At 40.7% G+C, this 27214-nt stretch overlaps 1 protein-coding gene across 1 annotated transcript in view; it reads left to right on the top strand.

The window, feature by feature from the left end:
* The window catches only part of CDYL (chromodomain Y like), a 110173-nt gene that overhangs the window by 45107 nt on the left and 37852 nt on the right, over nt 1-27214 (top strand). The window contains exon 2 of the mRNA XM_068931935.1: nt 6440-7106. Within this exon, the coding sequence (XP_068788036.1) occupies nt 6440-7106 (667 nt within the window). The remainder of the gene's footprint in view (nt 1-6439; nt 7107-27214) is intronic.

The raw sequence follows: 27214 nt of genomic DNA, 5'->3' as shown, positions 1-27214 counted from the left end.
GCACAGTAAGCGGGAAGGGAGGGGCAAGGGGAAGGACTTGCTTCTAAATTACACTATTGCTCTGAACCAAAACACTAAAGTAAACATAGTATTAGGCTAACAGAACAGGGCCTTCCGGTATATTTTACACACAACAGATAGACTATGAGGTCAAATAGATTTGATTCTGTTAATTTTAAATTAATTTAGTCTGACATAAATATGAGGACAGAGAAGAACACTGGGAATGGAAAATGAATTTATGATAAGCAAGGCAGTGCCTCTTCAATATTTACTTACCTACCTATATGCTTGTTTTACTCATTCTGTGGGGTTTTTTTTTTCCTCCTATCTGGAAACAACTATACCTTTTCTCTTTCTCAAATCTTGAAGTATGATAATGTACAGTACACCTTATTTAGTTCACAAATGTGCCCAAAAATACAATCTGTTTTAGAGTCTGAGAACATCCTTTTGAATTTCATCCTTGTTTTAATTGACCTGAACTAAAGGCCTTTCATCTTAGGTTAAGATCACATGTTCTTTTTCTGACTGCAGCAGAACAAAGAGGTTACTTTACCCGTACTGCTGATAGGTGTTTGTTGTCCTCTGTTGAAAGTTATAGTCCTCTTAGATGTGTCAGAAATACTGCATATGTGGCTGCTCTCCAAACCAGGATGCTTACATTAACTCAGGTATCCTTAATATCTAAGCCAGGTCACTTTGACAGAGCTGCACTGGGGAATAATTACAGAAGTTGTGCTGGCAGATGGGGAGGAGCTGTTATCTCTGAGCACAGGACAGGGAGGAGCAGTTGCAGATGGGCTAGAAGCGGTACCCTTTTCCCCTGGCACAGATTTAGCCAAACAGTCCATTTGACTGCAACCTTATTATGTTATTGTCCATTTTTTTAAAAGTGTAAGTGCTGTATATTTTGTTAATAAAAGTAATTGAAATTGGAGTATCTGCCTCTTCAGAGAGAGAAAGCAAACACTAACCAATTCTCACTACGTTCTTGGAAGGAAGGGAAATTTACCATTTTGCAGAAAAACTCAAATATAATTGTTATATTTGGAATTATAATTTGGGCACTGCACTGTTGGATTATACCTCTGAGTAGCGTGTTGGTTTTCTGTCTGATTTTCTGTTGGCTGGTTGAGATTTTTGAACATCATTGATCGGTACTTCAGGTGAGGAAAGTGATCATTTAACATGTTTAAATAAACTAAGAGATGTATCTTTTGCCATCCAAATATTTTGCCTGATAACTTTCCTCCATACTTGTTCTCTTTCCTTTTTTTATATACCTTTTTTTGTTCTTCCACTACCCTTGAAAAATAAACATTAGCTGCAAATCCTGGCAGTACGGAACCTTTTAAAAACTAAAAATAACTGTTACCCTGTGGCAGAAGGCAGTGGACGCTGCAGAAATGGTAGTTGGCAAGAACCAGTTGTCACCAGCGTTTCTGGCATGATCACCACTAAGGATGCGGTCTTACCCTGGTGCTTAGGGGCACTCTGCCAGTTGTTAACTCCCTGAACTAACTCACCATAGGACCAGAAAAGCACCAGCTCAGCTCCATGGTAACACTGGGGGGGAAAAGAAACACTGCCTGTTTCGGTATCAGCTAGCTATGCCATCAGATTAGCTGCATGCTCAGCCTGCACCATCACTGACATGTCAGGAAGTGGGAACGTTGACCGCTGTTTTTCTGCTCTGTAATGTTCTTTTTAATATTTTGATGTAAGTCATTGAGGTGTCTTGGATTATGTTTCATATCACATCATCACTGTGTATCAAAGTGTATAAAATTACTTGGGCGTCAAATGTGTGTAAATGACTTGGGGAAGCTTTCGGTAGCTAAAGAGGAATAACCACTAGTTTGTAGTCTCTGCTTTTTCCATAAAATTAAGTTTAAATCTTCCCCTAGTCCAGGATGACTAACTTGGTATACATTATGGAAGCATGAGAGTCTTCTCTTATCAAATCTGGAAGAGAAACACTTCTGTGGCTGTTATGATCATCAAAAGTATCACAGCAGAATATTTCTGAGCAATTTTTCAAGTAATTAAATCCGGCAAGGAATGTCAAGGACAACAAGAAGGGCTTCTTCAAATACATCAATAGCAAAAGGAAGACTAGGGAAAATGTGGGCCCCCTACTGAATGGGGCGGGTGCCCTGGTAAAAAAGAATACAGAGAAGGCAGAGTTGCTGAATGCCTTCTTTGCTTCAGTCTTCACTGCTAGGGCCAGTCCTCGGGAACGCCAGACCCTGGGGACAAGAGAGGAAGTCTGGAGAAAGGAAGACTCTCCCTTGGTGGAGGAGGATCGGGTTAGAGATCATTCAGGCAAACCTGACACCCACAAATGCATGGGCCCTGATGGGATGCACGCACGAGTGCTGAGGGAGCTGGCGGATGTTATCGCTAGGCCACTCTCCATCATCTTGGAAAGGTCCTGGAGATCAGGAGAGGTGCCTGAGGGCTGGAAGAAAGGCAATGTCACCCCAGTCTTCCAAAAGGGCAAAAAGGAGGAGCCAGGAAAGTACAGGCCTGTCAGCCTCCCCTCCATCCCGGGAAAGGTGATGGAACGGCTCATCCTGGAGGTCCTCACTAAGCATCTGGAGGACAAGAAGGTGATCCGGAGTAGTCAGCATGGATTCACCAAAGGGAAATCATGCTTGACCCATCTGATAGCCTTCTCTGGTGCAATGACTGGCTGGGTCGATGAGGGCAGAGCAGTGGGGATGTTGTCTCCCTGGACTTCAGCAAGGCTTTGGACGCTGTCTCCCATCACATCCTCCTAGGGAAACTCAGGAAGTGTGTGTTGGATGAGGGGACGGTGAGGTGGATTGAGAACTGGCTGGATGGCAGAGCTCCAAGGGTTGTGGTCAGTGGTGCGGAGTCAAGTTGGAGGCCTGTAGCTAGCTAGTGGTGTCCCCCAGGGGTCAGTCCTGGGTCCAGTCTTGTTCAACGTATTCTTCAGTGACCTGGAGGAAGGCACAGAGTGCACCCTCAGCAAGTGTGCTGATGAGACTAAACTGGGGGGAGTGGCTGACACACCAGGGGGCTGTGCTGCCCTTCAGAGGGACGTGGACAGGCTGGAGAGCTGGGCGGAGAGGAACCTCCTGAAGTTCAACAAAGGCAAGTGCCAGGGTCCTGCACCGCGGGAGGAATAGCCCCCTGCACCAGGACAGGCTGGGGGTTGACCTGCTGGAAAGCAGCTCTGCCGAGAAGGACCTGGGAGTGCTGGTGGACAACAAGTTAAGCATGAGGCAGCAGTGTGCTCTTGTGGCCAAGAAGGCCAGTGGTCTCCTGGGGTGCATGAGGCAGAGTGTTGCCAGCAGGTGGAGGGAGGTGATGCTTCCCCTCTCCTCAGCCCTGGGGAGGCCTCACCTGGAGTCCTGTGTCCAGTTCTGGGCTCCCCAGCACAAGAGAGAGCTGGCAGTACTGGAGAGAGTCCAGGGGAGGGCTGCAGAGATGATGAGGGGACTGGAGCGAGATCTCTCCTGTGAGGAAAGGCTGAGAGGGCTGGGCCTGTTCAGCCTGGAGAAGAGAAGACTGAGAGGTGATCTCCTCAGTGTGTACAAGTATCTGAAGGGAGGGTGTCAAGAGGATGGGGCCCGTCTCTCCTCCGTGGTGCCCAGTGACAGGACAAGAGGCAACGGGCAGAAACTGAACCACAGGCAGTTCCATCTGAACCTGAGGCAAAACTTCTTGACTGTGAGGGTGACCGAGCACTGGCACAGGTTACCCAGAGAGGCAGTGGAGTCTCCTTCCCTGGAGATATTCAAAAGCCATCTGGGTGTGATCCTGGGCAATATGCTCTAGAGGACCCTGCTTGAGCAGGGGGGTTGGACTAGATGATGTCCAGAGGTCCCTTCCAATCTCAACCATTCTGTGATTCTGTAATCTTAAGGAAGCTAGACTAATCAAGTTGAGGCAATCGAAGATGTCCATCCCTAAAACTCTGAAGCCATGTGATAAATTGCATATCACAAGTTAATCGGTTTCATTTTTGCATTGCAAATAAGAGAAATAAGCTATCTTCAAGAAGAAATAAACAATATTAAAACCTTTTTTTAATCACAAAGAGCAATATCAAAGTAGACTTTGTTGCACATTAGGACAGTACAACTACATATAGGTTTCCCACTTGTATTTCTGTTTGTGCTATAAATCATCTGGTTAGGAATAGGTTTTTACATCCCCTGTCCTGGAGTTCATCTGTTATCTCTGCAAGGTGTCTGGGTTTTTTGGATGAGAAGAATGGCTTCCTGCTTCAAAAGAGCATATCCTTAATGGGTGGCCTTCCACAATTAAAAGACATTAGTAGAACTTTGTGTCCGATGATAGGTGCGATTTGTTAAGATTTCCTGACAGAAAATACAAATATGTGCTAGTAGTCAAGATAGTCTCTGAGATTCGTATTTAAGAACTCTGTTTCAGAAGAGCAAGAAGGGGAAAGAGGAAAAGCAAGATCATTGCAATAAATACTTCCTTGTTGTTGTTGTTGTTTTCTTCTGACAATATAATCTCAGGTTTCTGATTTATAAGTTTACCTTTTTTTTTTTCTTTTAACATTTCTGGCTTAATACTGTAAGATCTTTTTGGTCAGTGTCTATTAAAAAATTTCTGAAGGCTTATTCCTCCATGGTGACTATTTTATTTGGAGTAGCATTTTTAAGATGTTCTTAAATGTAGTTTCATGGAAAAATAATAGTTCCATTTAATCTTTTTCTAGCTATGTGTTTTTTCATAAGTCAGTAACTATTAAAAACTGCAATGGCCAGAATAAAAATAGTTTTACTATATTTTAACATTTTGTATATTAAATATTTGGACAGTTTATTTTGCATTACTCTGTTTTAAAGTGTGTTGAGTTAGCAGTAGCATACACTTGAGTAACAAGGTAAAGGTAGAGCTAGTCTGACAGTTTTGTTTTATGTGTTTTAAGACCGAGGCAAACGGAACTCTGCAACATCCTAATGATAGGATAGCATGGTGAACACCTGCAAGCTATCACGTGAAGTTCTGGGATGTGTAGTTACTTTGCAACTGAGATAATAATATAATAATGAAATCTAAATTAAATTTTGAATTCACTGCTTGGTTGAAAACCAAGCAGTCTATTATGATAACATGCCCCGTAAATTCAAAGTGGAGGTGCACTCTTAAGAGATTCTGTTGTCAGCAGTAATGCAATTTAATAATAACATACCTGCTTGTATGTTGCTTGCATGGTTCCAACTTATTCTGGAAACATTCAATTTAGCTCAACAGCACTCCACTAAAAGTTAATAATCTTCAGAGATTATCCTGGGTATCTATGATCATTGTTTATGTGGATGGTCTTTGCTCATGCAGGACAAAGCGCTAGGATTAGGAGATAAATTAATAAGCAGTAGTTCCACATCACCGTCACTTTTTTTTTTTTTAATAACCAAAAAGGAGAGAGAATTGGGGAGGTGAACTGTATCAGTCCTGTAACTGAAATGAAGGGAGCTGGAAAGTTTAGCAAAAGGAGCAGTTTAGGTAGGAGAAGTGAAATGATTAAAAAGTGGTAATCCTAAAACTGCCCTTGCACTTGCATCTCTTTTCTGCAGAGGAATTTCCTTCCTGTGGGGCTAGCAGAAGTGGCACGAGTTCTGGTACGAGGCATGAGTCTCTGTGCAGCTGCTGCTGTCCGCCCTGTCTGCTTTCCCCCAGTGCTTGGATTCCTCTAGGCTGTGGGTCCCACATGCAGTTGTAGCATGTTCATGCTTGATACTTGTGACATAAATATCATCTCTATTTGCAGATTAGTGAGGCATAGTAATTTGTTCAAGTATGTGTATCAAAGACTCTGGCCAAAACAAGTTCTCCGTTTTCACAAGAAGAATGGTCTCTAAAAAATGTTGTGTATTTGCCCCGATTTCTGAGCTGTACAGTATTATCCCTGGTAACTAAAGAACAGCTCAGTATAAGCAAAAGGTTCTCACATATGCCTTATGCTAATTAAATTATTCAAACAATATCAAACTCATAAGTTTTGTAAGGTAAACAAACTATGTTTATACAGCATATTTCAACATGAACTCTGTATTCGCAGAGTGAAATCCTATCCCTGTTGACGTTAGTGTCAAAGCTTTGCTGGGGCCAGTGCTTTGCCCCGATTGTCAACTGTGATAAGTCACAATCGGACTTTTGTGCATGCAAAATATTTACTGAAGAATAATTTTCTTTTTTTTTTAGAACATCTTGTGTTAGATGGAAGTAATGATGAAGTTTTGAAAAGATGCATTTCCAGTCAGCAATAAAAGACTGTAAGCTATGGAGCTACTATATGAAAGTATAGAACTACAACAATGTTTTTGAGTATATTTACACTTGACAATAATTTATGTGCAAGTTGCTTACTTGGTTTATATTTATGTTTATACATCTGCCATATCTAACCCTTCATTTTCTTTTTTAACAGGTAGAGAGAATTGTTGACAAGAGGAAAAACAAGAAGGGAAAAACAGAGTATTTGGTGCGATGGAAAGGATATGACAGTGAAGACGATACTTGGGAGCCAGAACAGCACCTTGTTAATTGTGAGGAATATATACATGAATTTAACAGACGTCACAATGAAAAGCAGAAAGAAAGCACATTAACTAGGACAAACAGGACCTCTCCAAATAATGCCAGAAAACAAATTTCTAGATCTACCAATAGTTCTTTTTCAAAGACATCCACTAAGTCTTTAGTTATGGGTAAAGACCATGAGTCAAAAAATAATCAACTCTTTGCTGCCACCCAGAAGTTCCGGAAAAACAATTCACCATCTCTTTCTGGCAGGAAAAATATGGACCTTGCAAAATCAGGTATTAAAATCCTAGTGCCCAAAAGTCCAATTAAAAGCCGGACAACAGTTGATGGCTTCCAGAATGAAAGCCCTGATAAAATGGACCACATTGAACAGGATCAAGAAGATTCTGTAGCACCAGAAGTAGCAGCAGAAAAACCAGTGGGAGCTTTATTAGGACCTGGTGCAGAGCGTGCTAGGATGGGGAGCCGACCAAGGATACATCCATTAGTGCCACAATTACCAGTGCCAGTAACAGCCACAATTGCATCAGCATTAACAATAAATGGAAAAGGTAAGTGTACAAGTCAGTCATTTTTATGTAATTTTTCATCTGACTGATCTTTTTTGCTGTTCAGATGCAGACAAATTACCCTTTTTGTTTCAGCCGTGTTAAAGCAAATCGGAAGAATTTCACAACTTTATTTTGCACAACTATATAACTAAACCATTTAGAATTCTGCCAGCTTTTGCTTTTCTCGCAAATAATTATTGGTATTTGTGTTTTCAGAATCACCATAAGATACGTCTGTGTTTGGCTTGACATTGTGTGGTACACATATTCAGTGTACCATTTCCAAAGATTGCAATCATTTATTTAAGTTTTTCTAAACAGGTCAAAGACTCAAGTTTGTTATGTATATGAGAAACAAAAATGGTAGGAACAGATGAATGAAATGAGTAGGGATTCTTCATGACAGTTTTCGGATCTATTTTGTTGCAAATATTGCCTGGAATAAACCAGTGAGAATGGTACTGCTTAGAAAATAAAGTTACTAAGTTTTGTATCAGTGAAAATTTGTGCCAGTTGTGGAGGTGTGTATGCCTTCTGTCTGGACTCAATTCTGTCTTCGTTATATTTTATCAATATTTTTGTTGTTTATATCTTTTTTTAACTGAGAGCTTATTCAGGTTTAATGCTTGGCTTTCTAAAATCTCAGTAGATTACAGTTTGTTCAAGTTGTGCTGTAAAATTTGTAACATCACAAAAGCCTAAACTGCTTTTGTGGGAGGAAACGGTTCTTTCTTTTTCCCCTGATCCGAAACCCTCTTTTTAGACTTCATGCTCATCATTCTGATCCCCCAAACCTTTGTTCTTTCATGGCAGAGCGAGGTTGTTGTGTAGTCGTAGATGTTCTTGTAAGCATGCTTCTGAGGTTACTTTTTCAAGTGTAATATTGCATCTACAAACAAAACGCAAGGGGTATCGGTGGGTATGCTTTTGACGATGGCTTGCTGAAAAAATTGCTTGAAAACCAAAGACTGGGCCTGCTGAAAAGCACGCTTAGAGACAAGCCGTATAAGCACAAAAATGTGCTGAGGACTTTGTGAGAGTTTGTGCAGGGTGCTCTGCTATGGCTTTCATTCAGATTTTCTGAAAAACGGGCTGTAGCAGGAGAGGTTGAAAAGCAGTGGACAAGGGAGGGAATGCTCTCCTGGAGCTGCAGTGTCAGGTCATAGACCAACCCATTATGCTGCGGATGAACCAGGTAACCATGGTAATGCACACACTGATGCCAGGAATATCTCTGCCTTTGCATGGGCTAAAGAAGGAATGTAAATCTCAGTGGATGTAAACAAAGCTGGAGGGGAAAATGCATGAGATGACAGAGTGTAAGTTTTCCGAGTAGCTGAAGTAGATGACTGTCCTTGCACATGTGATGGTTTTGTGATAATTAATACAGGTTTTGGAGTATGGTGGTGTTCCCAGTGAAGTGATTGACAGCACTGCCTTCGACATACTGTTTTTTGCCTCATGGCAAAAAACCAACCAAACGAGAAAAACAATTAGGAAACAAAGGATTTTCTTGAGTAGACCAGTAGCCACAAATGGTTAAATCATTGCCACTGACCTTTCATTCTGGTAACATTAGTACAACTTGGGCCGAATTACGGTGCCTTAAGCGAAAGTGAAGAGAGCCGTACTGGAGTGACAGTGACACGTAAAGTATTATCTGAGGTGCACATGCCTATATGTCATGGAGATGTTACTGCTCCCTCAACTACCACCACCTCCTTCCACTTTCCTTACGCATTTGTATGGACAACTAACACTGAAAGCTGTCTACTGACCCTTGGGATCATGGCAGTGTGAGGGGGTTTTTTTTGTTGGTTTTTTTGTTTTTTTTAGCTCTTTCTTATATTTTCAATGGACCTAAGGAATAGGTCCCTAAAAAAGAGGAGTCAAGGAGAAGGTGTCAATTTGTGGTTACTCAAAAATATGCAAGATGTTTCTGACTTGTATCTGCTGCTGGAGGAACTTTTGTTCAAGTACACTAACTGAGACTTTGCTTCTGTGTCCTGACACCAGGCTGTGTACCAAGCTGGGCTGTGCAGTTTGCTCGGAAATAAAAACTAAATCTCCAAATTTATTATGAATTGCAGAGTGTTATAATCGCCTGCAACTTTCTTGGGGTAACATCCAAATTAAGTGGTAATTCTCTAATTATAAAACTTAGAAACTAAGTTACAGAAGGAAAATACTTTGCAGGCCTAGATTATACCAGACATCAGTCTACTTGCCTAGCTGCTTAGGATTTCTCTGACAGATTTTTTTGCCACAGAAGCATGGGGCCCAGCTCAGCAGTTCGAGATTGCCAGAGTGGACCTTTATTTAGAGAGAAGCCGAGAGGCACCCCTCCTTCCTAGAGCTAGCCTCTCCTTGGAGCTTCCCGAGCTGATACGTTCTCAATTTCTTTGTTAAAGCTGCACTCTTCTCTTTGCTGTTTGTATTTTTAACTTCATTCTGCTCTTCAGTAAAATGTAGTAAATAGGTCCTTCCCTTCCTCCCCTGCATGAGATTCTTGCAGTTTAGAATCCTGTTTTGTTCCTTACTCAGGACATTCCTTCCATTTTAAATTGACACCTCATCACATTTTCAGCACTGTCAACAATTCAGAGATCATATATCGTGAGAAGTATTTATTGTAAGAAATTTCATCAAAATCTTACCCTCATCGTTAGCTCTTCATACATACCCGATCCGACATATTAGTAATGCAGATGATAGATATGGCATTTGGAGCGCTCTTTCCAAATGTCCCACCTCTTCTGCATACACCTTCTCTTAATTTTGCGAGTTCCTACTTCCACACAGAGGATGCTGTCAGGAAGAGAAAAGCATGTTTGGAGGAAAAAAAAAAAACTTATTACTTGAGTTGGTTTAGGAAGTTTTTATCAAAACATTTTTTTATTGGGAAAAAACTGGTTAGTCAAAAGAGAAACTGTTAAATGAAAGGGGTAATTCTGAAATTTATAGAAAAGTACACACTTCACTTCAAAATTTTTAGACAACTTTTTAAATTATAGCTGATTTATACGTTGATTTTTTTAAAAAGTATTGGAAGGAATCATTTAAAACTTTGCAATGAAAGCAGTTACTAATTTTTGGATTATTGCAATGAATTCTTTTCAACTATGTGAATTATGTCAGTTGTGTAGTCCTAATCCAGGACAGGAAAACTCTTCATAGCTTCGTCTATTCTATGTATGTCTATTCTTTCTGGCCTAGATATTTTTCTTGTTTCATTTTTCTTCAGAGTACGCACTGCGGGGTGTGTGTGGGGGGAAGCTTGTATGTTTAGGAAAATCCCATCTTCCTCACTGGAATTACTATTAAATATTAGTATTGTTGTAGCACCTGGTCATGCTTCTCATGAGGCAAGCTTGTGTGATGCAGTTCTTGCTCCAGAGTTCATACGGTCTCAGACAAGACAACCAGCAAAAAATGGTACAGATGTATATCAGGGGAATAAAATAACAGTAATTTTTGCTTGAGGCGTTGGTGGTTTCAGCACACTAATTTCTAGCTGCTGTCAAAAGTATATTTTTAATAAACAAAATGGTTGTGCTGAAAATGTATATTTTAAAAGGCTTGACTTTGAAAATGGAGTCAATGGAGTGAAACACTACGCAAGTCGCAGAAAGATGGTTATGTGGAAGAAATGGGAGTTGGTCACTGAATAAACTTTGCTATGGTTCCCGTTTTTCAAAAGAAGTTGTCATCAGCTGTTACAAGTGAATTGAAGTGATCCTTAAATGGATTAATGAGACAGAAAAACAACCACAAGGAACTGAAATGTTGTGGAAATCATTAGAAAAGACTTAAATGGGACCTCCTCTTGTACATAGAAGCAGTGCATGTTACTGAAAATTAAACAAGACAAGAAGTGGCCTCATATCAGACAGTAGGTTGTGATGCATTTGAAGTTTTTAAAAGCTTCCTTTATCAAAGTTGAATAAAAAGTTAATACGAAATTTTATTGTAAGCTTTCTAAGTATGTTACACTCCACATAAATACCCAGGGAAGTGCTATTTAATAGGAGTTGAATAAAAAGTGAAACTAGAAAGGGAAGCAGCGACCTGCACAAGGCCAGAGAGTTGTCCTGCCGTTTCAGAAAGGGCTGAAACACTGGAACTGAATAAAAACCACAGAGCCTGTCGGGTGATCCAGGAAGAACTAGCCAGAATTTGCCAAGCAATGGAATTTGGAAGTTTCCATTTGGAAATGGAAGTTTTGTAGAAAGCGGACAATGTCCAGTATGTGGATATAATTAAGAATAAATTCTGTGAGAACAGAGATTTTGGGTAGAAGGACCTTCGCAATTCCAAGTATAAAGCAGTAAATGCCTATCTAGCTATACATTTGTTGTCGTAATTGGAACAAGGCAGACTGGTGGCTGGCACATTTGAAAGGAATAAAGATAAGAAACGTAGTGAATTATGTCACTTTGCTAGGGTGGACAAGTACCACCAGTGTGTACGGTGGCATTAGCATCCCCTTCCTTGTGCATTTTAGTTCAGATGAATAACTTGCAGGAGCAGTCGGCTATCTGACAATAAAAGGTGATTGGAATATATCAATCTACAAGGAACAAGGGTGTTCACTGCTTTTTGCTTCCCCATTCTGCTCCCACCCCCCAGGCCATTGTTGAACTGGAAACAATGATATTAGCACCAAAAGCAGGGGGACAAAACTGACTGAACTTAAGTTCTGTTTGTTATCTCTTCTCCCCGTTACCCAGAGCAGCTTGTGGGATTAAAAATACGCATTTTGAAAACAAAATTCCCCACCAAAGGAAAATAGTACCTATTATTTGGCCAAATGTCTAATAGCTTTGGTCACAGCAGGAACCAAGCAAGTGCAGAAGCACTTGTGGAGCTGCCTGGAAGTGGGGATGAAAGCAGTACCTTCTCAATGCAATGCTGAGCAGAGCAGGAAGGAGTTTGGCCATTCCCTCTCCCTTAGGGCAAGGGGAACCTGATTCCTTTGGCTATAACACCTGACCTTTCTTGTAGGTGGGCACGAAACTCATCCTAGCCGCAGGTGGACTATGTAGCTGTTGGTAGCGGCAGAGGCCATGTGCTATAGGCTCTCTTTGCTGGGTGGCTGAGCTGTCTCCATGCACGATATGTTTTTGAGCTGCACGTTTCCAATGAGTCCCTGAGCTGTTGCAGAACAGTAATTTTTCCCATTTGCTGCCTATTTTTAAAGACATCTTGAGAAAGAGGATGGCAAAGAGCAGGCTGCTTGAATTGTTCTTCTGATAGCAGTCAAGTTTTCCCAGTTTCTTTTGCCCCCACACTTTATGTGCCTAAATGGTTGGCATTGCAATAAGGGAAGATAAAGTCAGACCACACAGAAAATGGCCTCTAGAAAAGTCTGCTGTCTCCAGTGTAACTCATTCAGGCCACCTGCAATAGCATAGCAGCCAAGAAAGGTGCGCGGTGTGAACCAAATTAATTATCCTGGTAGATCGCATATTAGGCATACAACCCTCCCATAAAGCAAAAGTAAGAGGAAAGCTGCAGAGGTTCACTGCTTGGGGAGTTACAGTGGATAGCACAACTAAAAGAAAATTAGGATGATGCATTATGGTTTTTTTTCAGATTTCTCTTTAGAATTCTGGAAGGACAGAAGCTGCTTTGAGCCCTGCCTTTATTTGTTTTGGTTGGTAGTAAAATGTTATTCCAAAAAAAGCCTTAAAGACAGGAACTTCCTTTTTCAGCATGTTTGTACATTGCACTCGGATAGTGACTTGATCTCTACTGAGTGATCTGGAAAGCAACCAAGTATTTTTATTAGTGCAAACGGGAGCCTATGAGATGGATTAAAAATCCTTTGTAAAGCCACGCTAGCTTTTGAAATTATTTTGTTCTTTTTGTCAAATACAGCAGAGTAGACTTCTGTATGTTTTCTATTGCATATGCATTTAGCAAACAAGTGATTCAGAGCAGGACAATTTTCCTTTAGCCAACCATAAAGACACCTCTGTGTTTTCACTGCAGAAGTTACATTTTGTTTAGAACCTGCTCTTTAGAGTTCACGTTATTACTTCCACTAGGCACTATATTGCAAGATTGTAACCTGCCGTCAATTTTTCCATCTATATTGCTCTGATAAGTTATTTTGAAGTTCTTCAGCTTGTCTACCCCTAAATAATATTCTGAGATGTTGCCAATTTCTTATTTATCTATATTTTCTGGCTTAATATAAATGCAAAAGCCTTAAGTAATATGGTGGACTGGATGATCTGTGTCGTGTGGGAAAATTGATCAGTTATCCCATGTTCCTTTCCTCCCTTTCCCTCTCCTCCCTTGCTTATGCAGTTTGTAGTATAGATTATCATTGCTTTACATCCTGGTCCAGGACTGAGAACTTCTTGTGAAGAGCTGCATTGGCATATGTTAATATGCTATCATATTAGCAATACAGAGTTCAAGTGCGGGGTTTGCTTGAGTTTTAAGGCCGTTTTCCTGAGAATATGAGATATAAGTGACTGTTTGCTTGCTTTTTCTACCATCTTCTGCCACTTTTGAACAGAGATGCTTCATAGCTGGATGCCATATTTGTGTATTTGAAGACTGATGGCATACAGTTTTGATACAGCTAAACTGATCTAAAAGCTAGCTACTTTGAAAAGAACAGTCCCATTCCTTTCCACTGTTTCCCCACACCCAATTTATAATATGGCCTAACTGTTCCTTTAAGGAGAGACTTACTTTTGTTACCTTTCTAGAAGTGACAGTGAGGGAGAAGTTATGTCCTTGGAGCGGGAGAGGGGGAGACAGACTGACTCACTCACTTTCTCCTTGCTTTAATTCAGTCCATGAAAAAGCCTTAATAGTAACTCTATGTATTAGTAAAAAATAAAAAAAGAAAAAAGGAAAGTTCTCAAGAAATACTCACTTTAGTCATAAAATCCTCACCTTAAGTTGATAGAAAAACTGCTGATTTCACCAGAAATTGTGTTACATCTCCAGGGCCAGTAGTTAACATGATGCTCTTAGTTGTGCAGTTCTTCACATATTGCATCAACTTACACTAACTGAGGATCTGATCCCTGGAGTCTAAATCTCTCTCGAGTACTCAGAATGCATCAATAATGATCAGTCGTTACATCCTCCTACGGTACTGTATCGATAAGAGACAAAAGTAATTTCTGAGGACACGTTTGTCATACCTGGTATATCAGTGTCTGAAAACTTAGATGAAGCAAAATGAGGTAAAGGCTCTGTTTACAAGGCCCACTTTTGACCTACATTGAAAGTGAGCAGAAAATATGTGAAGGAGATCAGACTTTTTCCCCCCCTTCCACTACTGTCAAAATTGGAGGACTTCAGAATAGCTTGTGGTGATAAAAGAGGAAATCTGAAGTCAGAAAAAAGTACGTTGTCTTTTGTAGCTGTGCCTGACAAAGTAAGCATCAACTTTTTGTTTCTTGCTGTTTCAATTAAAAAGAAGAAAGAAAGAAAGAAAAGAGTGACCTCTTCCATCTCATAAGACTGTGAGGTAGATGGAATATGTGTTTGCTAAGGAAGCTCTCATGGTAATTCTGTGTTTCTGTTGACAAGAAGATTAACAGTAATAAGTTAAAAATCTGTAAAAATTGGACCAAAATCATCTTCATATGGATAAACGAAGATTTGTCTAGATCACATTAGTTACTTTCAAAGGGAAGATTATGAGAGCACATTTAAATCTTCAGTGCACAAAACATCCTCGGAGCAGGGCTGTTACAATAGAAGGAAAAATAATAGGAGGAATCAGTAAAGAAATTTTTTTTGTTTATCAAGTCAGAAGACTAAGGATGGGATGTCATAGGGTTCTGTAATAAAACCACTGCTTATTAATATTTATTAATTATCAATTTAAAAAATTGCAGCGGGCAGCAAAGGTACAAAACTTGCAGAGAAACACAGTTACTTCTTAAGATAGGAGAAAATAGAAACTTCAGAGTGACTTAACTAAAGCTGGAAGGTAAGCAAAGTGATGAACAGCAGAGAGAAACACCTGAACTGCTCATTTTCCTTACTGGCTCCTAAACTGAGTTTTTTGCTTGAGGTGAGAGTGGGAAGACCTAAACCCTGCTGAAGGCAACTCAGAGAAGACTTGGATTAATATTGGACTAAATAACCTCTCAAGGTTTCTCTTAGCTCTATCTTTGTTATTACTCTTCAGTCCAGCTTGGTGTGGAATTATTTTTTAAATAATACGTATTGGCATAGTATTTTCCATGTATTAGCAGTGTTGTCCCTCAAAATTTGCCTTGGACTGCTATATCATTTTTAAGACGGGATAAAATGAGAGAGGTTGTGGAGTCTCCTTCCCTGGAGATATTCAAAAGCTGTCTGGACACAATTCTGTGCAACGTGCTCTAGAGGACCCTGCTTGAGCAGGGGTATTGGACTAGATAATCTCCAGAGGTCCTTTCCGACCTCAACCGTTCTATCATTTTGTCCTCAGCCCTCGGACTTCTGACCATATTTCAAATTCAGTAGGCACTTTTTAAAAACACAGAAATGAATCAAAGCCAACTGTAACCATAAAGCTAATTTTCATTTTGCTGTAGATAAAATTGTATTGACATAGTTAATTCAAAAACAATTTTCAACATATGGAAAGAATATCCAACTAGAGCTTCTCTTGAAGTCAGTGATTGTGTGACAACATTTACAGCAGTGCAGGGAAACATCCTTTCACCAAGGAATTTGAAGATAAGTGGGTTTCTTTTTTTTCCTTGCGTGAGTTCAAGGAGAAAAACTTAATACAACAATAATGGGAATTTGAACCATGTACTGTGCATTTTTGTGATTTTCTTTTTTATTTCTGAATACAAAAGATGATAGATTATTCTTATATTTAAGAATTACCTATTTTTACTTTGTGTGCATGTGTAGGCAATTAACTTGAAAACCTGTTTTAAATATTCTAAAATTTATGCAAAACACAAGTTCTATCTTTGATTACCGCTATTGAAAGCTAGCAGGATTTTTTGTTTGTTTGTTTCCTGATTCTTTGCTTTGTACATTAGAGTGCTTCATGTTTAGCCAGCTTTATTGGTCCCTGTATAGTCAGTTAGGCCAGGGGAACTGTTATGTGTGTGTGTGTGTGGGTTTGTGTGGGTTTTTTTGTTTCTTTGGTTGATTTTTTTTGGAATGACCTTTCTGAGCATGAACAGTTCTTTCTGCTCCATGAACAGGAGCAGCATAAAACTTCTGAAATGTGAGAGACAGAAAAAGACATTTAGACGTATTGCTAATCTCATGTCCTTCTAGGAACTGGCTTTTTAAACTATGCTCTAAGCAAATATACATGGTACTCTCTCTCAAAATAAGGGGGTGCGGAGCCTTAAAATGAATGCAAAAGGTTTATCTTGTAATAAAGAGAAATGGCTTTCTCAAAAGATCCCGTAGTATAACTTAGTAAATGGAGTAGCCACCCAAACTATGGGCCAAGATCCAGGACCTATTCTGGGATTAGCCCTCCAAAATGAGTGGTTTTTGAACGTGGTTTTAATTCTTCTTGATGTTTCTGCTCTTAGGAATTAGAGGAAATGTTTGTTTCAAAGGTTTTATTTGCCTTTCTGGAATGCTAGATGCAGCAACTCTTTAGATGTCATAAAATAAAAGGAAAAAAGTAACAAATATGTTTAATGAGCTTTGAATGCAGTGCATAAAGTCATTCAAGCATGAGTGCTTTAAAGATAGACAAATCAATGGCATGTTTGTTTTGTGGGTTTGTTTTTTTTTTTATTTGATAGTTTGGATATTTACTGCATTTATTGACTTCACAGGGAGGTACTGATGCTCTGCACTTTCAGAAATCAGACTTCCTTTGTTACTTGCATTTCTAAATATGGATTTACCCAGCTAACATTAAAGACTGAGTTTCGAGTCTTCTGGTAAAGTAATGCAAGCCAAAATAATCAGTATCTCTAACAGATCTTTCCTTTTCCACTTGTCTTGAAACTTAAGGAAGAAAATGAATTTGTTAAAATGGTTTGTCAAGGTATTTTGCCTTTAAATACTTTCTGTGTAATTTTAGGTTTTAATCTGGCATGATGGTCTTCAAGAAATTGTTATTCCTCTCATATCATGCTGTAGTTAAGGGTTCCCTGTTATTTTGTTAGCATAGTCCAGTCTGAAATGTCATTTTCTAATTGAAAAAGATATATGAGTAGATTTGTAATTGATGCATGAAATGTTAAGGAGCACTGTATGACCTATTACATCTTCTATGCTTATCAATAGTACACATTTGTTTAACACAATAATAAAACACACAAATTACAATCATTAGAGCTATTTTTTTGAAAAGACAGAATTCTGATAAAATGTGGATTTGTTTTCAGGTTTCTGTGTTTTGAATTTCTGGTATGAAGTGTGATTCTGAGTTACTGATATCTTATTTGTTTTAGATTATGGCAGGTGAAATTTAGGCCACAGTGAAATTAATACAACTCTATAGATCCTTTGGCAGTTAAAGTGTAGTGTTTGTTCAATGCCTGCCTGCCTGAAGAAACTATTATTGCACTATTCTGTATTATAAATTGCAAACCCAGTAGGGTAATGTAGTGCAAATAGGCCATATACTTCCATATTTTTAGGTAAAAATGGAGAGATAATGAAGTGATTATCTCATGCAAACTATGTTTTACCAAGTACTAGGCAACTATTATAAACACTTTTATGAAAAGGTGAGGATAGGTAAGATTCTATTCTCATACAAGTTTATCATTATTTTCCATATAATAATTCACTAGTACAAAGTGAAATGCATTTGTCTTTTTTTTTCTTCTTTTTAAACTTAAAAGGCACAGAATTGATTTCAGGATAAACCTATATAAAACTCACTGGATAGATCTACAGTTGACCTGGTATTAGCATCTCTATACTTTAGCTGCAGTTTGTTTAATTTTTAATATTTATATTTAGTCAGCATAAGGATAAGCTATGTTATGATCTTCTGACAACTTACTGAACTTGATAATCAAATTCTCAGATGTTTGAGTCATTTATCTGCTGAATTTTTCTGTATATTTAAATGTTGGCACACGTTCATACTATGAGTACTTCATATAGTTCTTTCTTTGGACAAGCCTCTCATATTTAAATACTCCAAAAAGGAAATTCCATTACACTGGGCCATTTTTGGGGAGGTTTTAATTACAGTTTGACTCCTTATTTTCTGTCTCTAAAGCACTGTTTTGTTTTTGGTTTTTTTCCTCATTTTTATGTGCTAATTGTTTTTTCTAGTCTTTGACTGAGACACATAAGAACGATAGCATGCTTCCTAACACACTTCATCTGCTCCCTCCCTCTCCAGGGAGGAGAGATCTGCATAAAAATTATTAGTTTGTCAGTGTTGCTAAAAGGTAAGGCCACTGGAGTTTTTTGGTGAAAACTTAGGTACTTCAGCACCCTTGGGAACCCTCAGCAGTTAAGAAGGCTCTTTCTCAGTTGCACAGTAGTATTTATGTACTCACTGGGGGAAGGGGAGTAGTGTAGTGATATGGTAGTCAGTAAAACACCACTCAAGTCAGGATGCCTCCAGCGGGTGCATGCAGCCAGGGGAGACAACATGGAGCATGGCTGTGGAGGATCCTCTTGCACCTCTCCTGGGAAGCTCAACATGCTCGACTGGCTCTCTGAAATGCCTGTATACCAATGCACGCAGCATGGGGAATAAACAGGAAGAGTCAGAGGTCTGTGTGCGGTCGCAGGACCATGATCTCATTGCGGTGACAGAGACATGGTGGGATAGCTCACATGACTGGAATGCTGTCCTGGATGGCTACGTGCTTTTCAGGAAAGACAGGCCAGGAAGGTGAGGTGGTGGAGTTGCCCTTTATGTGAGGGAGCAACTAGAACGCGTGCAGCTCTGCCTCGGGGTGGATGAAGAGCAAGTTGAGAGCCTATGGGTAAGGATTAAAGGGCAGGGTAACATGGGTGACACTGTTGTGGGGGTTTACTACAGGAGGAAGTCATCGATGAGGCCTTCTACAGACAGCTGGAAGTAGCCTCACGATCACGGGCCCTGGTTCTCATGGGAGACTTCAACCACCCTGACATCTGCTGGGAAGACAGCACAGCTAGGCACAAACAGACATAAGAGGTTCCTGCAAAGCATTGCTGATAATTTCTTGGCCCAGGTGGTGGAGACACCAACGAGGAGAGGTGCAATGCTAGACCTTGTACTAACGAACAAAGAAAGTCTAGTTGGAGAGGTGAAGGTTGGGGGCCGCCTTGGCTGCAGTGACCATGAGATGGTGGAGTTCAGGATCCTACGAGGAGGGAGCAGGGCAATGAGTAGGATTGCAGCCCTGGACTTCAGGAGAGCTAACTTTGGCCTCTTCAGGGACCTACTTAGGGGAACCTCATGGGGTAGGGCCCTAGAAGGAAGAGGGGGCCCAAGAAAGCTGGTTAATATTCAAGCATCACCTCCTCCAGGCTCAAGATGGGTGCATCCCTCTGAGTAAGAAATCCAGCAAAGTGGGCAGGAGACCTGCATGGCCATTCCTCAGGAATTCCAGACCCTGGAGACAAGAGAGGAAGTCTGGAGAAAGGAAGACTCTCCCTTGGTGGAGGAGGATCAGGTTAGAGATCATTCAGGCAAACCTGACACCCACAGATCCATGGGCCCTGATGGGGTGCACCCACGAGTGCTGAGGGAGCTGGCGGATGGTATCGCTAGGCCACTCTCCATCATCTTGGAAAGGTCCTGGAGATCAGGAGAGGTGCCTGAGGACTAGAAGAAAGGCAATGTCACCCCAGTCTTCCAAAAGGGCAAGAAGGAGGAGCCAGGAAAGTACAGGGCTGTCAGCCTCCCCTCCACCCCGGGAAAGGTGATGGAACGGCTCATCCTGGAGGTCCTCACTAAGCATCTGGAGGACAAGAAGGTGATCCGGAGTAGTCAGCATGGATTCACCAAAGGGAAATCATGCTTGACCCATCTGATAGCCTTCTCTGGTGCAATGACTGGCTGGGTCGATGAGGGCAGAGCAGTGGGGATGTTGTCTCCCTGGACTTCAGCAAGGCTTTGGACGCTGTCTCCCATCACATCCTCCTAGGCAAGCTCAGGAAGTGTGTTGGATGAGTGGACAGGACAGTGAGGTGGATTGAGAACTGGCTGGATGGCAGAGCTCCGAGGGTTGTGGTCAGTGGTGCGGAGTCAAGTTGGAGGCCTGTAGCTAGCTAGTGGTGTCCCCCAGGGGTCAGTCCTGGGTCCAGTCTTGTTCAACGTATTCATCAGTGACCTGGAGGAAGGCACAGAGTGCACCCTCAGCAAGTGTGCTGATGAGACTAAACTGGGGGGAGTGGCTGACACACCAGGGGGCTGTGCTGCCCTTCAGAGGGACGTGGACAGGCTGGAGAGCTGGGCGGAGAGGAACCTCCTGAAGTTCAACAAAGGCAAGTGCAGGGTCCTGCACCGCGGGAGGAATAACCCCCTGCTCCAGGACAGGCTGGGGGTTGACCTGCTGGAAAGCAGCTCTGCCGAGAAGGACCTGGGAGTGCTGGTGGACAACAAGTTAAGCATGAGGCAGCAGTGTGCCCTTGTGGCCAAGAAGGCCAGTGGTCTCCTGGGGTGCATGAGGCAGAGTGTTGCCAGCAGGTGGAGGGAGGTGATGCTTCCCCTCTCCTCAGCCCTGGGGAGGCCTCACCTGGAGACCTGTGTCCAGTTCTGGGCTCCCCAGCACAAGAGAGAGCTGGCAGTACTGGAGAGAGTCCAGGGGAGGGCTGCAGAGATGATGAGGGGACTGGAGCGAGATCTCTCCTGTGAGGAAAGGCTGAGAGGGCTGGGCCTGTTCAGCCTGGAGAAGAGAAGACTGAGAGGTGATCTCCTCAATGTGTACAAGTATCTGAAGGGAGGGTGTCAAGAGGATGGGGCCCGTCTCTTCTCCATGGTGCCCAGTGACAGGACAAGAGGCAACGGGCACAAACTGAACCACAGGCAGTTCCATCTGAACCTGAGGCAAAACTTCTTGACTGTGAGGGTGACCGAGCACTGGCACAGGTTGCCCAGAGAGGCAGTGGAGTCTCCTTCGCTGGAGATAGTCAAAACCTATCTGGATGCGATGGTGGGCAACGTGCTCTAGAGGACCCTGCTTGAGCAGGGAGGTTGGACTAGATGATCTCCAGAGATCCCTTCCAATCTCAACCATTCTGTGATTCTGTTATTGTTATATTTTTATAGATCTTGTTATAGGTCAGTAAGTTTCTTCGTATGTGCCCAGTATTTGCAGATATTTTCAGATATCTTTATAATTCTGCTCTAATTGCATTATTGTTTCTCTTAAAGTGAGAAGTTTTTGTAGGGGCTGAGGTTAGGTAGGCAAATTCGTTTACTCTTGTTCTTTTACGTTTAGGTTTTAAAGAAAATTGCAAAAATTGCTGTCATATTCTAGAATTGATCTGTCCAGTGTTGTACCTCAAATCAGTCTTGTTTACATTAGTCAGACACTGTAAAGTGATTGTTTTAATCAAATCAACAAATCAAATACTATACCACTGCTATGATGAAATTTCTAATGCTTAGGCATTTAAGTTGATTGAATGAAAAAGAGTTCATACATTCCCAAGCGTGATGTAACAAGCTGAAGAATTATGAAGATAAGTATACAATTGAAATTTTGTTCAGAGTACACCTACATTTACAGAAAGAAGCTTTTTATCTAGGGTTGATAGCCTAAGCATTGTGGCATATCCACTGCTGTATATGCCTTCTGGTGAATTTTAGGCGGCTGCTTCTTTTGAAGAGAACTACAGTAGACCCAATCAGAGGAAGGAGAGGAAAAAATGAGTGTATTATATACCTCCCTTAATGGGGGAAATAATTCAGAAGTGAAGGAGGGCTTTCTCATAACTGTATTGAATTGTAAGAGCTCTAGTTTGCAATATGTTCCCAAATATCTTTTTTTCTCATCACGGAGCAACTGAGAGACTAAAGCTGAGAAATGACTACCTCTGTTTCACTGTTTCTTAGTTATAGGAATTGAGAGGATAACTTGCCTTTAAAACAAACCAACAAAAAAACAAACTTGAAAAAACTACAGCACTGAAGGGACAGCATCATTCCAGTTGAAGTGATTATTTTCTCTCTGTAAGATGTTCTCCTGTGTAGCCCCAAGTTATGTAGTTTGTTGTAACCATTCACTTGCTCCAACCATTTCTTTCCAAAAGCGGTAACAGGATCGTCATATCTGGAAAGGTAGGATGCTCTGGCCCAGAAGGTAAGTTGTTTTCACTACTAATTTCAAGTGAGAAGACTGCATGAACCTAAGCCCTTCATTTTCCTTTTATCTTAATTTCCCATGAAATACACACTCACAGTTTATTTTTTAGAAAAAGGAACTAGGAGGGGTGCAAAGAGGTCTGAGTAGCTCTTTCTTAGGACCTAGTTTGCTAGGCTTTCTGTAGTGTTAAGCTGCTAGTTGGCTGGCTTTCAGTAGATGAGAGAGATGTAGACTGAGGAGGAATAGTGAAACTTGATAGTTCCTTCATCTGGAACTACTAGAATCCTAAATTCTAAGTAGTCATCTTCCACTGTATGCTCCCAAAAGGAGGGAGAGAACACAAAAGGCATACTTGCTGGTAGTGCTGGGAGATTATCTGGGCATCTACTTGAAAACGAAAAACTATTCAAGTATGAAATACGTGAGGTTGCCAAGCAAAGTTGAAACTTAAGTGTTATTTGCATATCAGTTAAGACTTCCACTGGATATAGCAGAGAGGGGAGAAGTAATGAATCAGGATAATCTTTTCAAAGGCACATGGGTCAATTAGGCAAAATCATCTGAATCATAAAGACCTCAGATGCTTTTCAAAATGAGAATCTGAAATGTAAAAGAAATGTAAGTTTTGGGTTTTTATTCTTAACCATGTTCAGGCACAGCTCTTAGGGATAAAAGTGGGACTACATCCTTTGTAAGGTCTGAAGAATTCACGCTAAAATTTGTTTACCTACACAAGTTACCTTTAAAATACAGAAGGAGAAAGAAGATACTGAAACTTCTTATTAATGCAACTGTAACTTTGTAAATTTTTATTGTTCTTAACCATAAGGACTTATGGTACAAGTCTCCCTGAGATGCAGTTAATGTGTCAGAAGAGAGAGATATTTATTTTTAATATCTTTAACTGCATATCGTAGTTGATCCCAATAAGCAGTTCATGGGCTGAGGACCCACCTTTGCAGTCTGCTGCCCTTTTCAAAAGGAGACTGAGAACTGTTTTGAGCAGCAAGTACGAGCAGCGATCCAAGTACCTGAAATCCTTCTCATCCTCGGCCTCTCAGGTATCCAGGCTTGCCGCTCTTGCTTCTGGGAGGGAAGCCTGCGCTAGCAGCAGCAGTTGCCATACCCTTGCTGCAACAATTGCCTGCCTCACCTGACAGCAGCAACCTCCCCAGGCCCATCGCTCCTTAAACAATATTTAGCAGTCTCAAGAGTGGTGTGTGCAGGAGCAGCTGTTGCTGATAGAAGAAATTGAAGGCAAGGCTATTTATATGGGAGAGAAGGGGTAAAGACCTACTTGTGCAGACCATGGAAGGTAACTGTCTTGGGGGGTGGGGAGGAAGAAGGGGCAAGGCACTGAAAAGAAACTGGAAATGCTGGAAGGAAGGAACAATGGACTATAAAAGCTGACTTTGAATGCCATGGCTGCTGAAGTTAGACCACCCTGGTATAGTGCATCAAATACAAATTCCTTGAGTTTGCATGAACATTATTTTAGCGTGCTCTTGTTTAAAAACAAAATGGTAAATTGTTAAATGGTTGGAAAATAGTATAACCGTGCACATTCTTCATGTAGAAAATGCTAAAACCACTTCAGTTTGTGTAGGAGTTCCTTACATTTTTAATTATGTGTTATATGTGGCTGTAATGAGAGGATGACTCACTCTTGGTATACTGCATTGTATTGCTGTGTGGTAAATGAACCTCTCTGTATCAATGCATTTGGATATACATGACTCTTCCCTATGAAAAGGAAATTATGTAATATCTGTTAAAGCTGGTATGCAACAGTCTTGGAGATGAGGTGTACAATGGGAGGGATCAAGAGAAAGGAAGTTTTGGTAGTATTTGACTTCCTTGTATATTATGCTTTGCCTGTCTGTAGTGCTAACATTCTTTAAGATGATATCCTTCTACAAGTCTTGGTAATGTTTGCTTATACTTCACAGTAAATGGAGATTAAAGGACATGATTCAGGAGAAATTGCATGAAAACACGATGTGAAAGCCATCAGCAATGTCATGCAGAATCATGTAATACAGTGATTACACGGGACTGTTACTAACATACTTTGATATGTCTTAATCCAACATAATTTGGATTTCTTGCCTCTTATTTTCCATTGTACAAATACAAAAACTTGCATTAGACACTTTTGACTAATCTTAGGTTATGGCGTTTGTCCATCAAATGTGCTCATCAACATGGAGGGTGTGATTCTCCTCCCTCCAATTGGAATGCCTTCTCTCTCTCTCTCTCTGTCTCTCTCTCCCCCCCCCCCCTTCCTTTATAATATTGTAGTCAGAAGACGCTATGAGGTCATCTGGTCTGCTCTCCAGTGTATTACAAGTCATTACATTTCATCACTTAAACTGTTGGACTCAGGATATGGCATTGAGTTAGACTAGAGTATTACCAGACTCTGGAGACTAAATTTTTGTTTGTCATTTAATGCTGAATAGCAGGGAGTTGATTAGAAAAAATATGTTCGGATGAAAATACTTGTTTCATGTGTCATATTTCTGCATAACATCTTGAGAGGATGCCATCTGCTTCTAAATAAATAAATAAACTGGATTCCTATTAAAAGAGCTTGCTTGCAGAAAAGCAGCTTATGTTTCAGCCTTCTACACGTAGCCTAGCCCTGATAGTGTGCCCTCCAAACATTTCCTTCTGGCAACCTTTGCTCTTCCCACCAAGTACCATGCAGAATATTCTGCCTCCCGTGATGTCTGAATATGCTGGCAATGAAAAACTGTGTAGGCAGGAGATTTAAAACTTCTGTTGAGGTCATCCCGTTTACGGGCTTTCTTCCACTATTAGCGATTTCTACCTTTACTGTCCTTTTCAGCTGAGGAAAAGGAAGAGAATAGAAGTGGGCTTAGAGGATTCCTTGCTAAGTCTTTGCAGCATAATCTGTGGACTTTCTCTCCCTTGTAAAAGGGAAAGTTGAGTTGGCATAAGAAGCTTTATGAATACAAGAGAATTATGGAGAGTTTCATTTTTTAACAAAAGGTATGTTGATTGTTTTGAGGTGTATGTCTTTTTTTCTCCCCCTTTATACTCTTGCAATGCCTATGTAGTAACATATGAACAGAGACATCTTTGAATTTTACCTATGGCAAGCCCAGACTGTAGCCTGAATGATTTCTGTTGGAGCTTGAGACCAGAGACAACCTAATGTGAACAGATTTTGAGATAGAAGGCCTCACAAACACTGTATTTCTCGTTGCATCATGTAGGCTATACAATTCTGCAAAAGTAAGGAAAATGTTCAAATTATTGGAAGTTACTTTCAGGAATATCCTCAACTTATCTGTACTGATCCCTTCCAAAGGTGGGGAAGGTCCTAGCAAAAAAAATGGATTTTTTTTTTGTCTCTAGAAAGTATTTAGGTCATTTTTTCCATGAATTGCTAGAGTGTCTTCCCCAATTTAATTCTGTCTGAATGAAGCTCCTTTTGAAGTATTCAGCCCATACTACTTCCTTGAAGGGAGGAAGAAATACAGCCACAGATTTCCATTAGGCAACCTAGCCCAATCCAGCTAAAGTCCCTCCCCACTCCACCCAGCTTAGTACTGTGGTTAAACGTTAAGTAGAAGTGCTTCCTAAGCCTGCTTGCACAATGTCTTTTCTCCTTCAAGCTGTCCCTCTTATCATCCATAGTTTTGGCTGCTAATTCCTGTCCGTATGCCATATCTTTCAATTTATACAAGCTCACTTAAAGGGATTGAGCAGGAATTAAAATAAGCAGGCAGTGGGCAAAGGAGGAGGATCTTTAAGCTGGCACTATTGCTCGCAGGAGCATTCCCTAGATGTCTATTGAGAAAACTTTTTTGTATGTGAACTAAAAACATCTGGAAGAGTGGTGGAGACTGGTTAAAAAAAAAAAAAAAACATGGAGAGTTGGTATCTTCACTGAGCAAGGACCTTTATTACAATGAGCAGAGATACAAGGATAACTCGGAGGTCTCCTAATTAAAGACCTCTTAGATGCTTCTCCTAATTCCTACACAGCATACAATTCTGCTACTTGTTTCATAGAAGCCAATAATGTTGCTTAGAAAGAGCTTCTTTAAGTACAGGCAGTATGTAATCCATGAACACAAAAATATCTGAACTGAGTTTTACAGCTGTGGAAAGCTTGTTTTATACCTTAACTAAGCTAATACCGGCTCTTTTTATTGAAGATTTCCCTTAGCAATCTGCACTTTCTTCACTGGAGCTGTGTGCCCGTGGATGATAAGAGTGGAAGTAACTGATTTGAAACTTTGCTTTAGCCCGGAAGTTTGTAATTCAGATCCAGTAAAATGTGACCTGGGGTCATTGATCAATAAGACTTTCTGTTTGGAATTGCCTGATTAACAAAGATGCAGGTCACAAAAAGGTAGAAACTGAACACATTTAAAAAGCCAGTGCTTATCAGAAAAAATATGTCCTTGTTCTTTACTCAGCTCAATATTAGCATTAATTGTCATGCTCTAAGGTAGTGCAGGTAGTCCAAAGAATAGGATAAATTGGGTTGTATCTGGTTAGTCAAAAAAAAAGTCCATGATTCAGTCTTGTTCTAAAGGTCCCATTTTTTGTTTTGCTCCCAATTGGATGATAAGAAACACCTTAAAGGTTGCTTAGGGCTTGTCTGGTCAAGGTTAAATATTTCCAAGGATGGAGATTCCATTCCTCTTGGGGTATGGAATGTACCCCAAGCCTACCTCTTGTTCCAGTGTTTGACTGCTTTTGTTATGAACTCCCCCCCACCCCCAAATCTAATCAGAATTTCCCTGGTGGCAACTTCTATCCATTGCTCCTTGTCCTTAGATGTGCACCTCCAAGAATAATCTGGTTCTGCTTCTGTACAGCCACCTGTTAGGTAGTTGAAGACATCAG

Source organism: Struthio camelus, chromosome 2, assembly GCF_040807025.1.
Source record: "Struthio camelus isolate bStrCam1 chromosome 2, bStrCam1.hap1, whole genome shotgun sequence".
Taxonomy (NCBI): Eukaryota; Metazoa; Chordata; class Aves; order Struthioniformes; family Struthionidae; genus Struthio; species Struthio camelus.
Note: the sequence above shows the minus strand (reverse complement) of the source record. Positions and strands in the feature narration are given on the sequence as shown.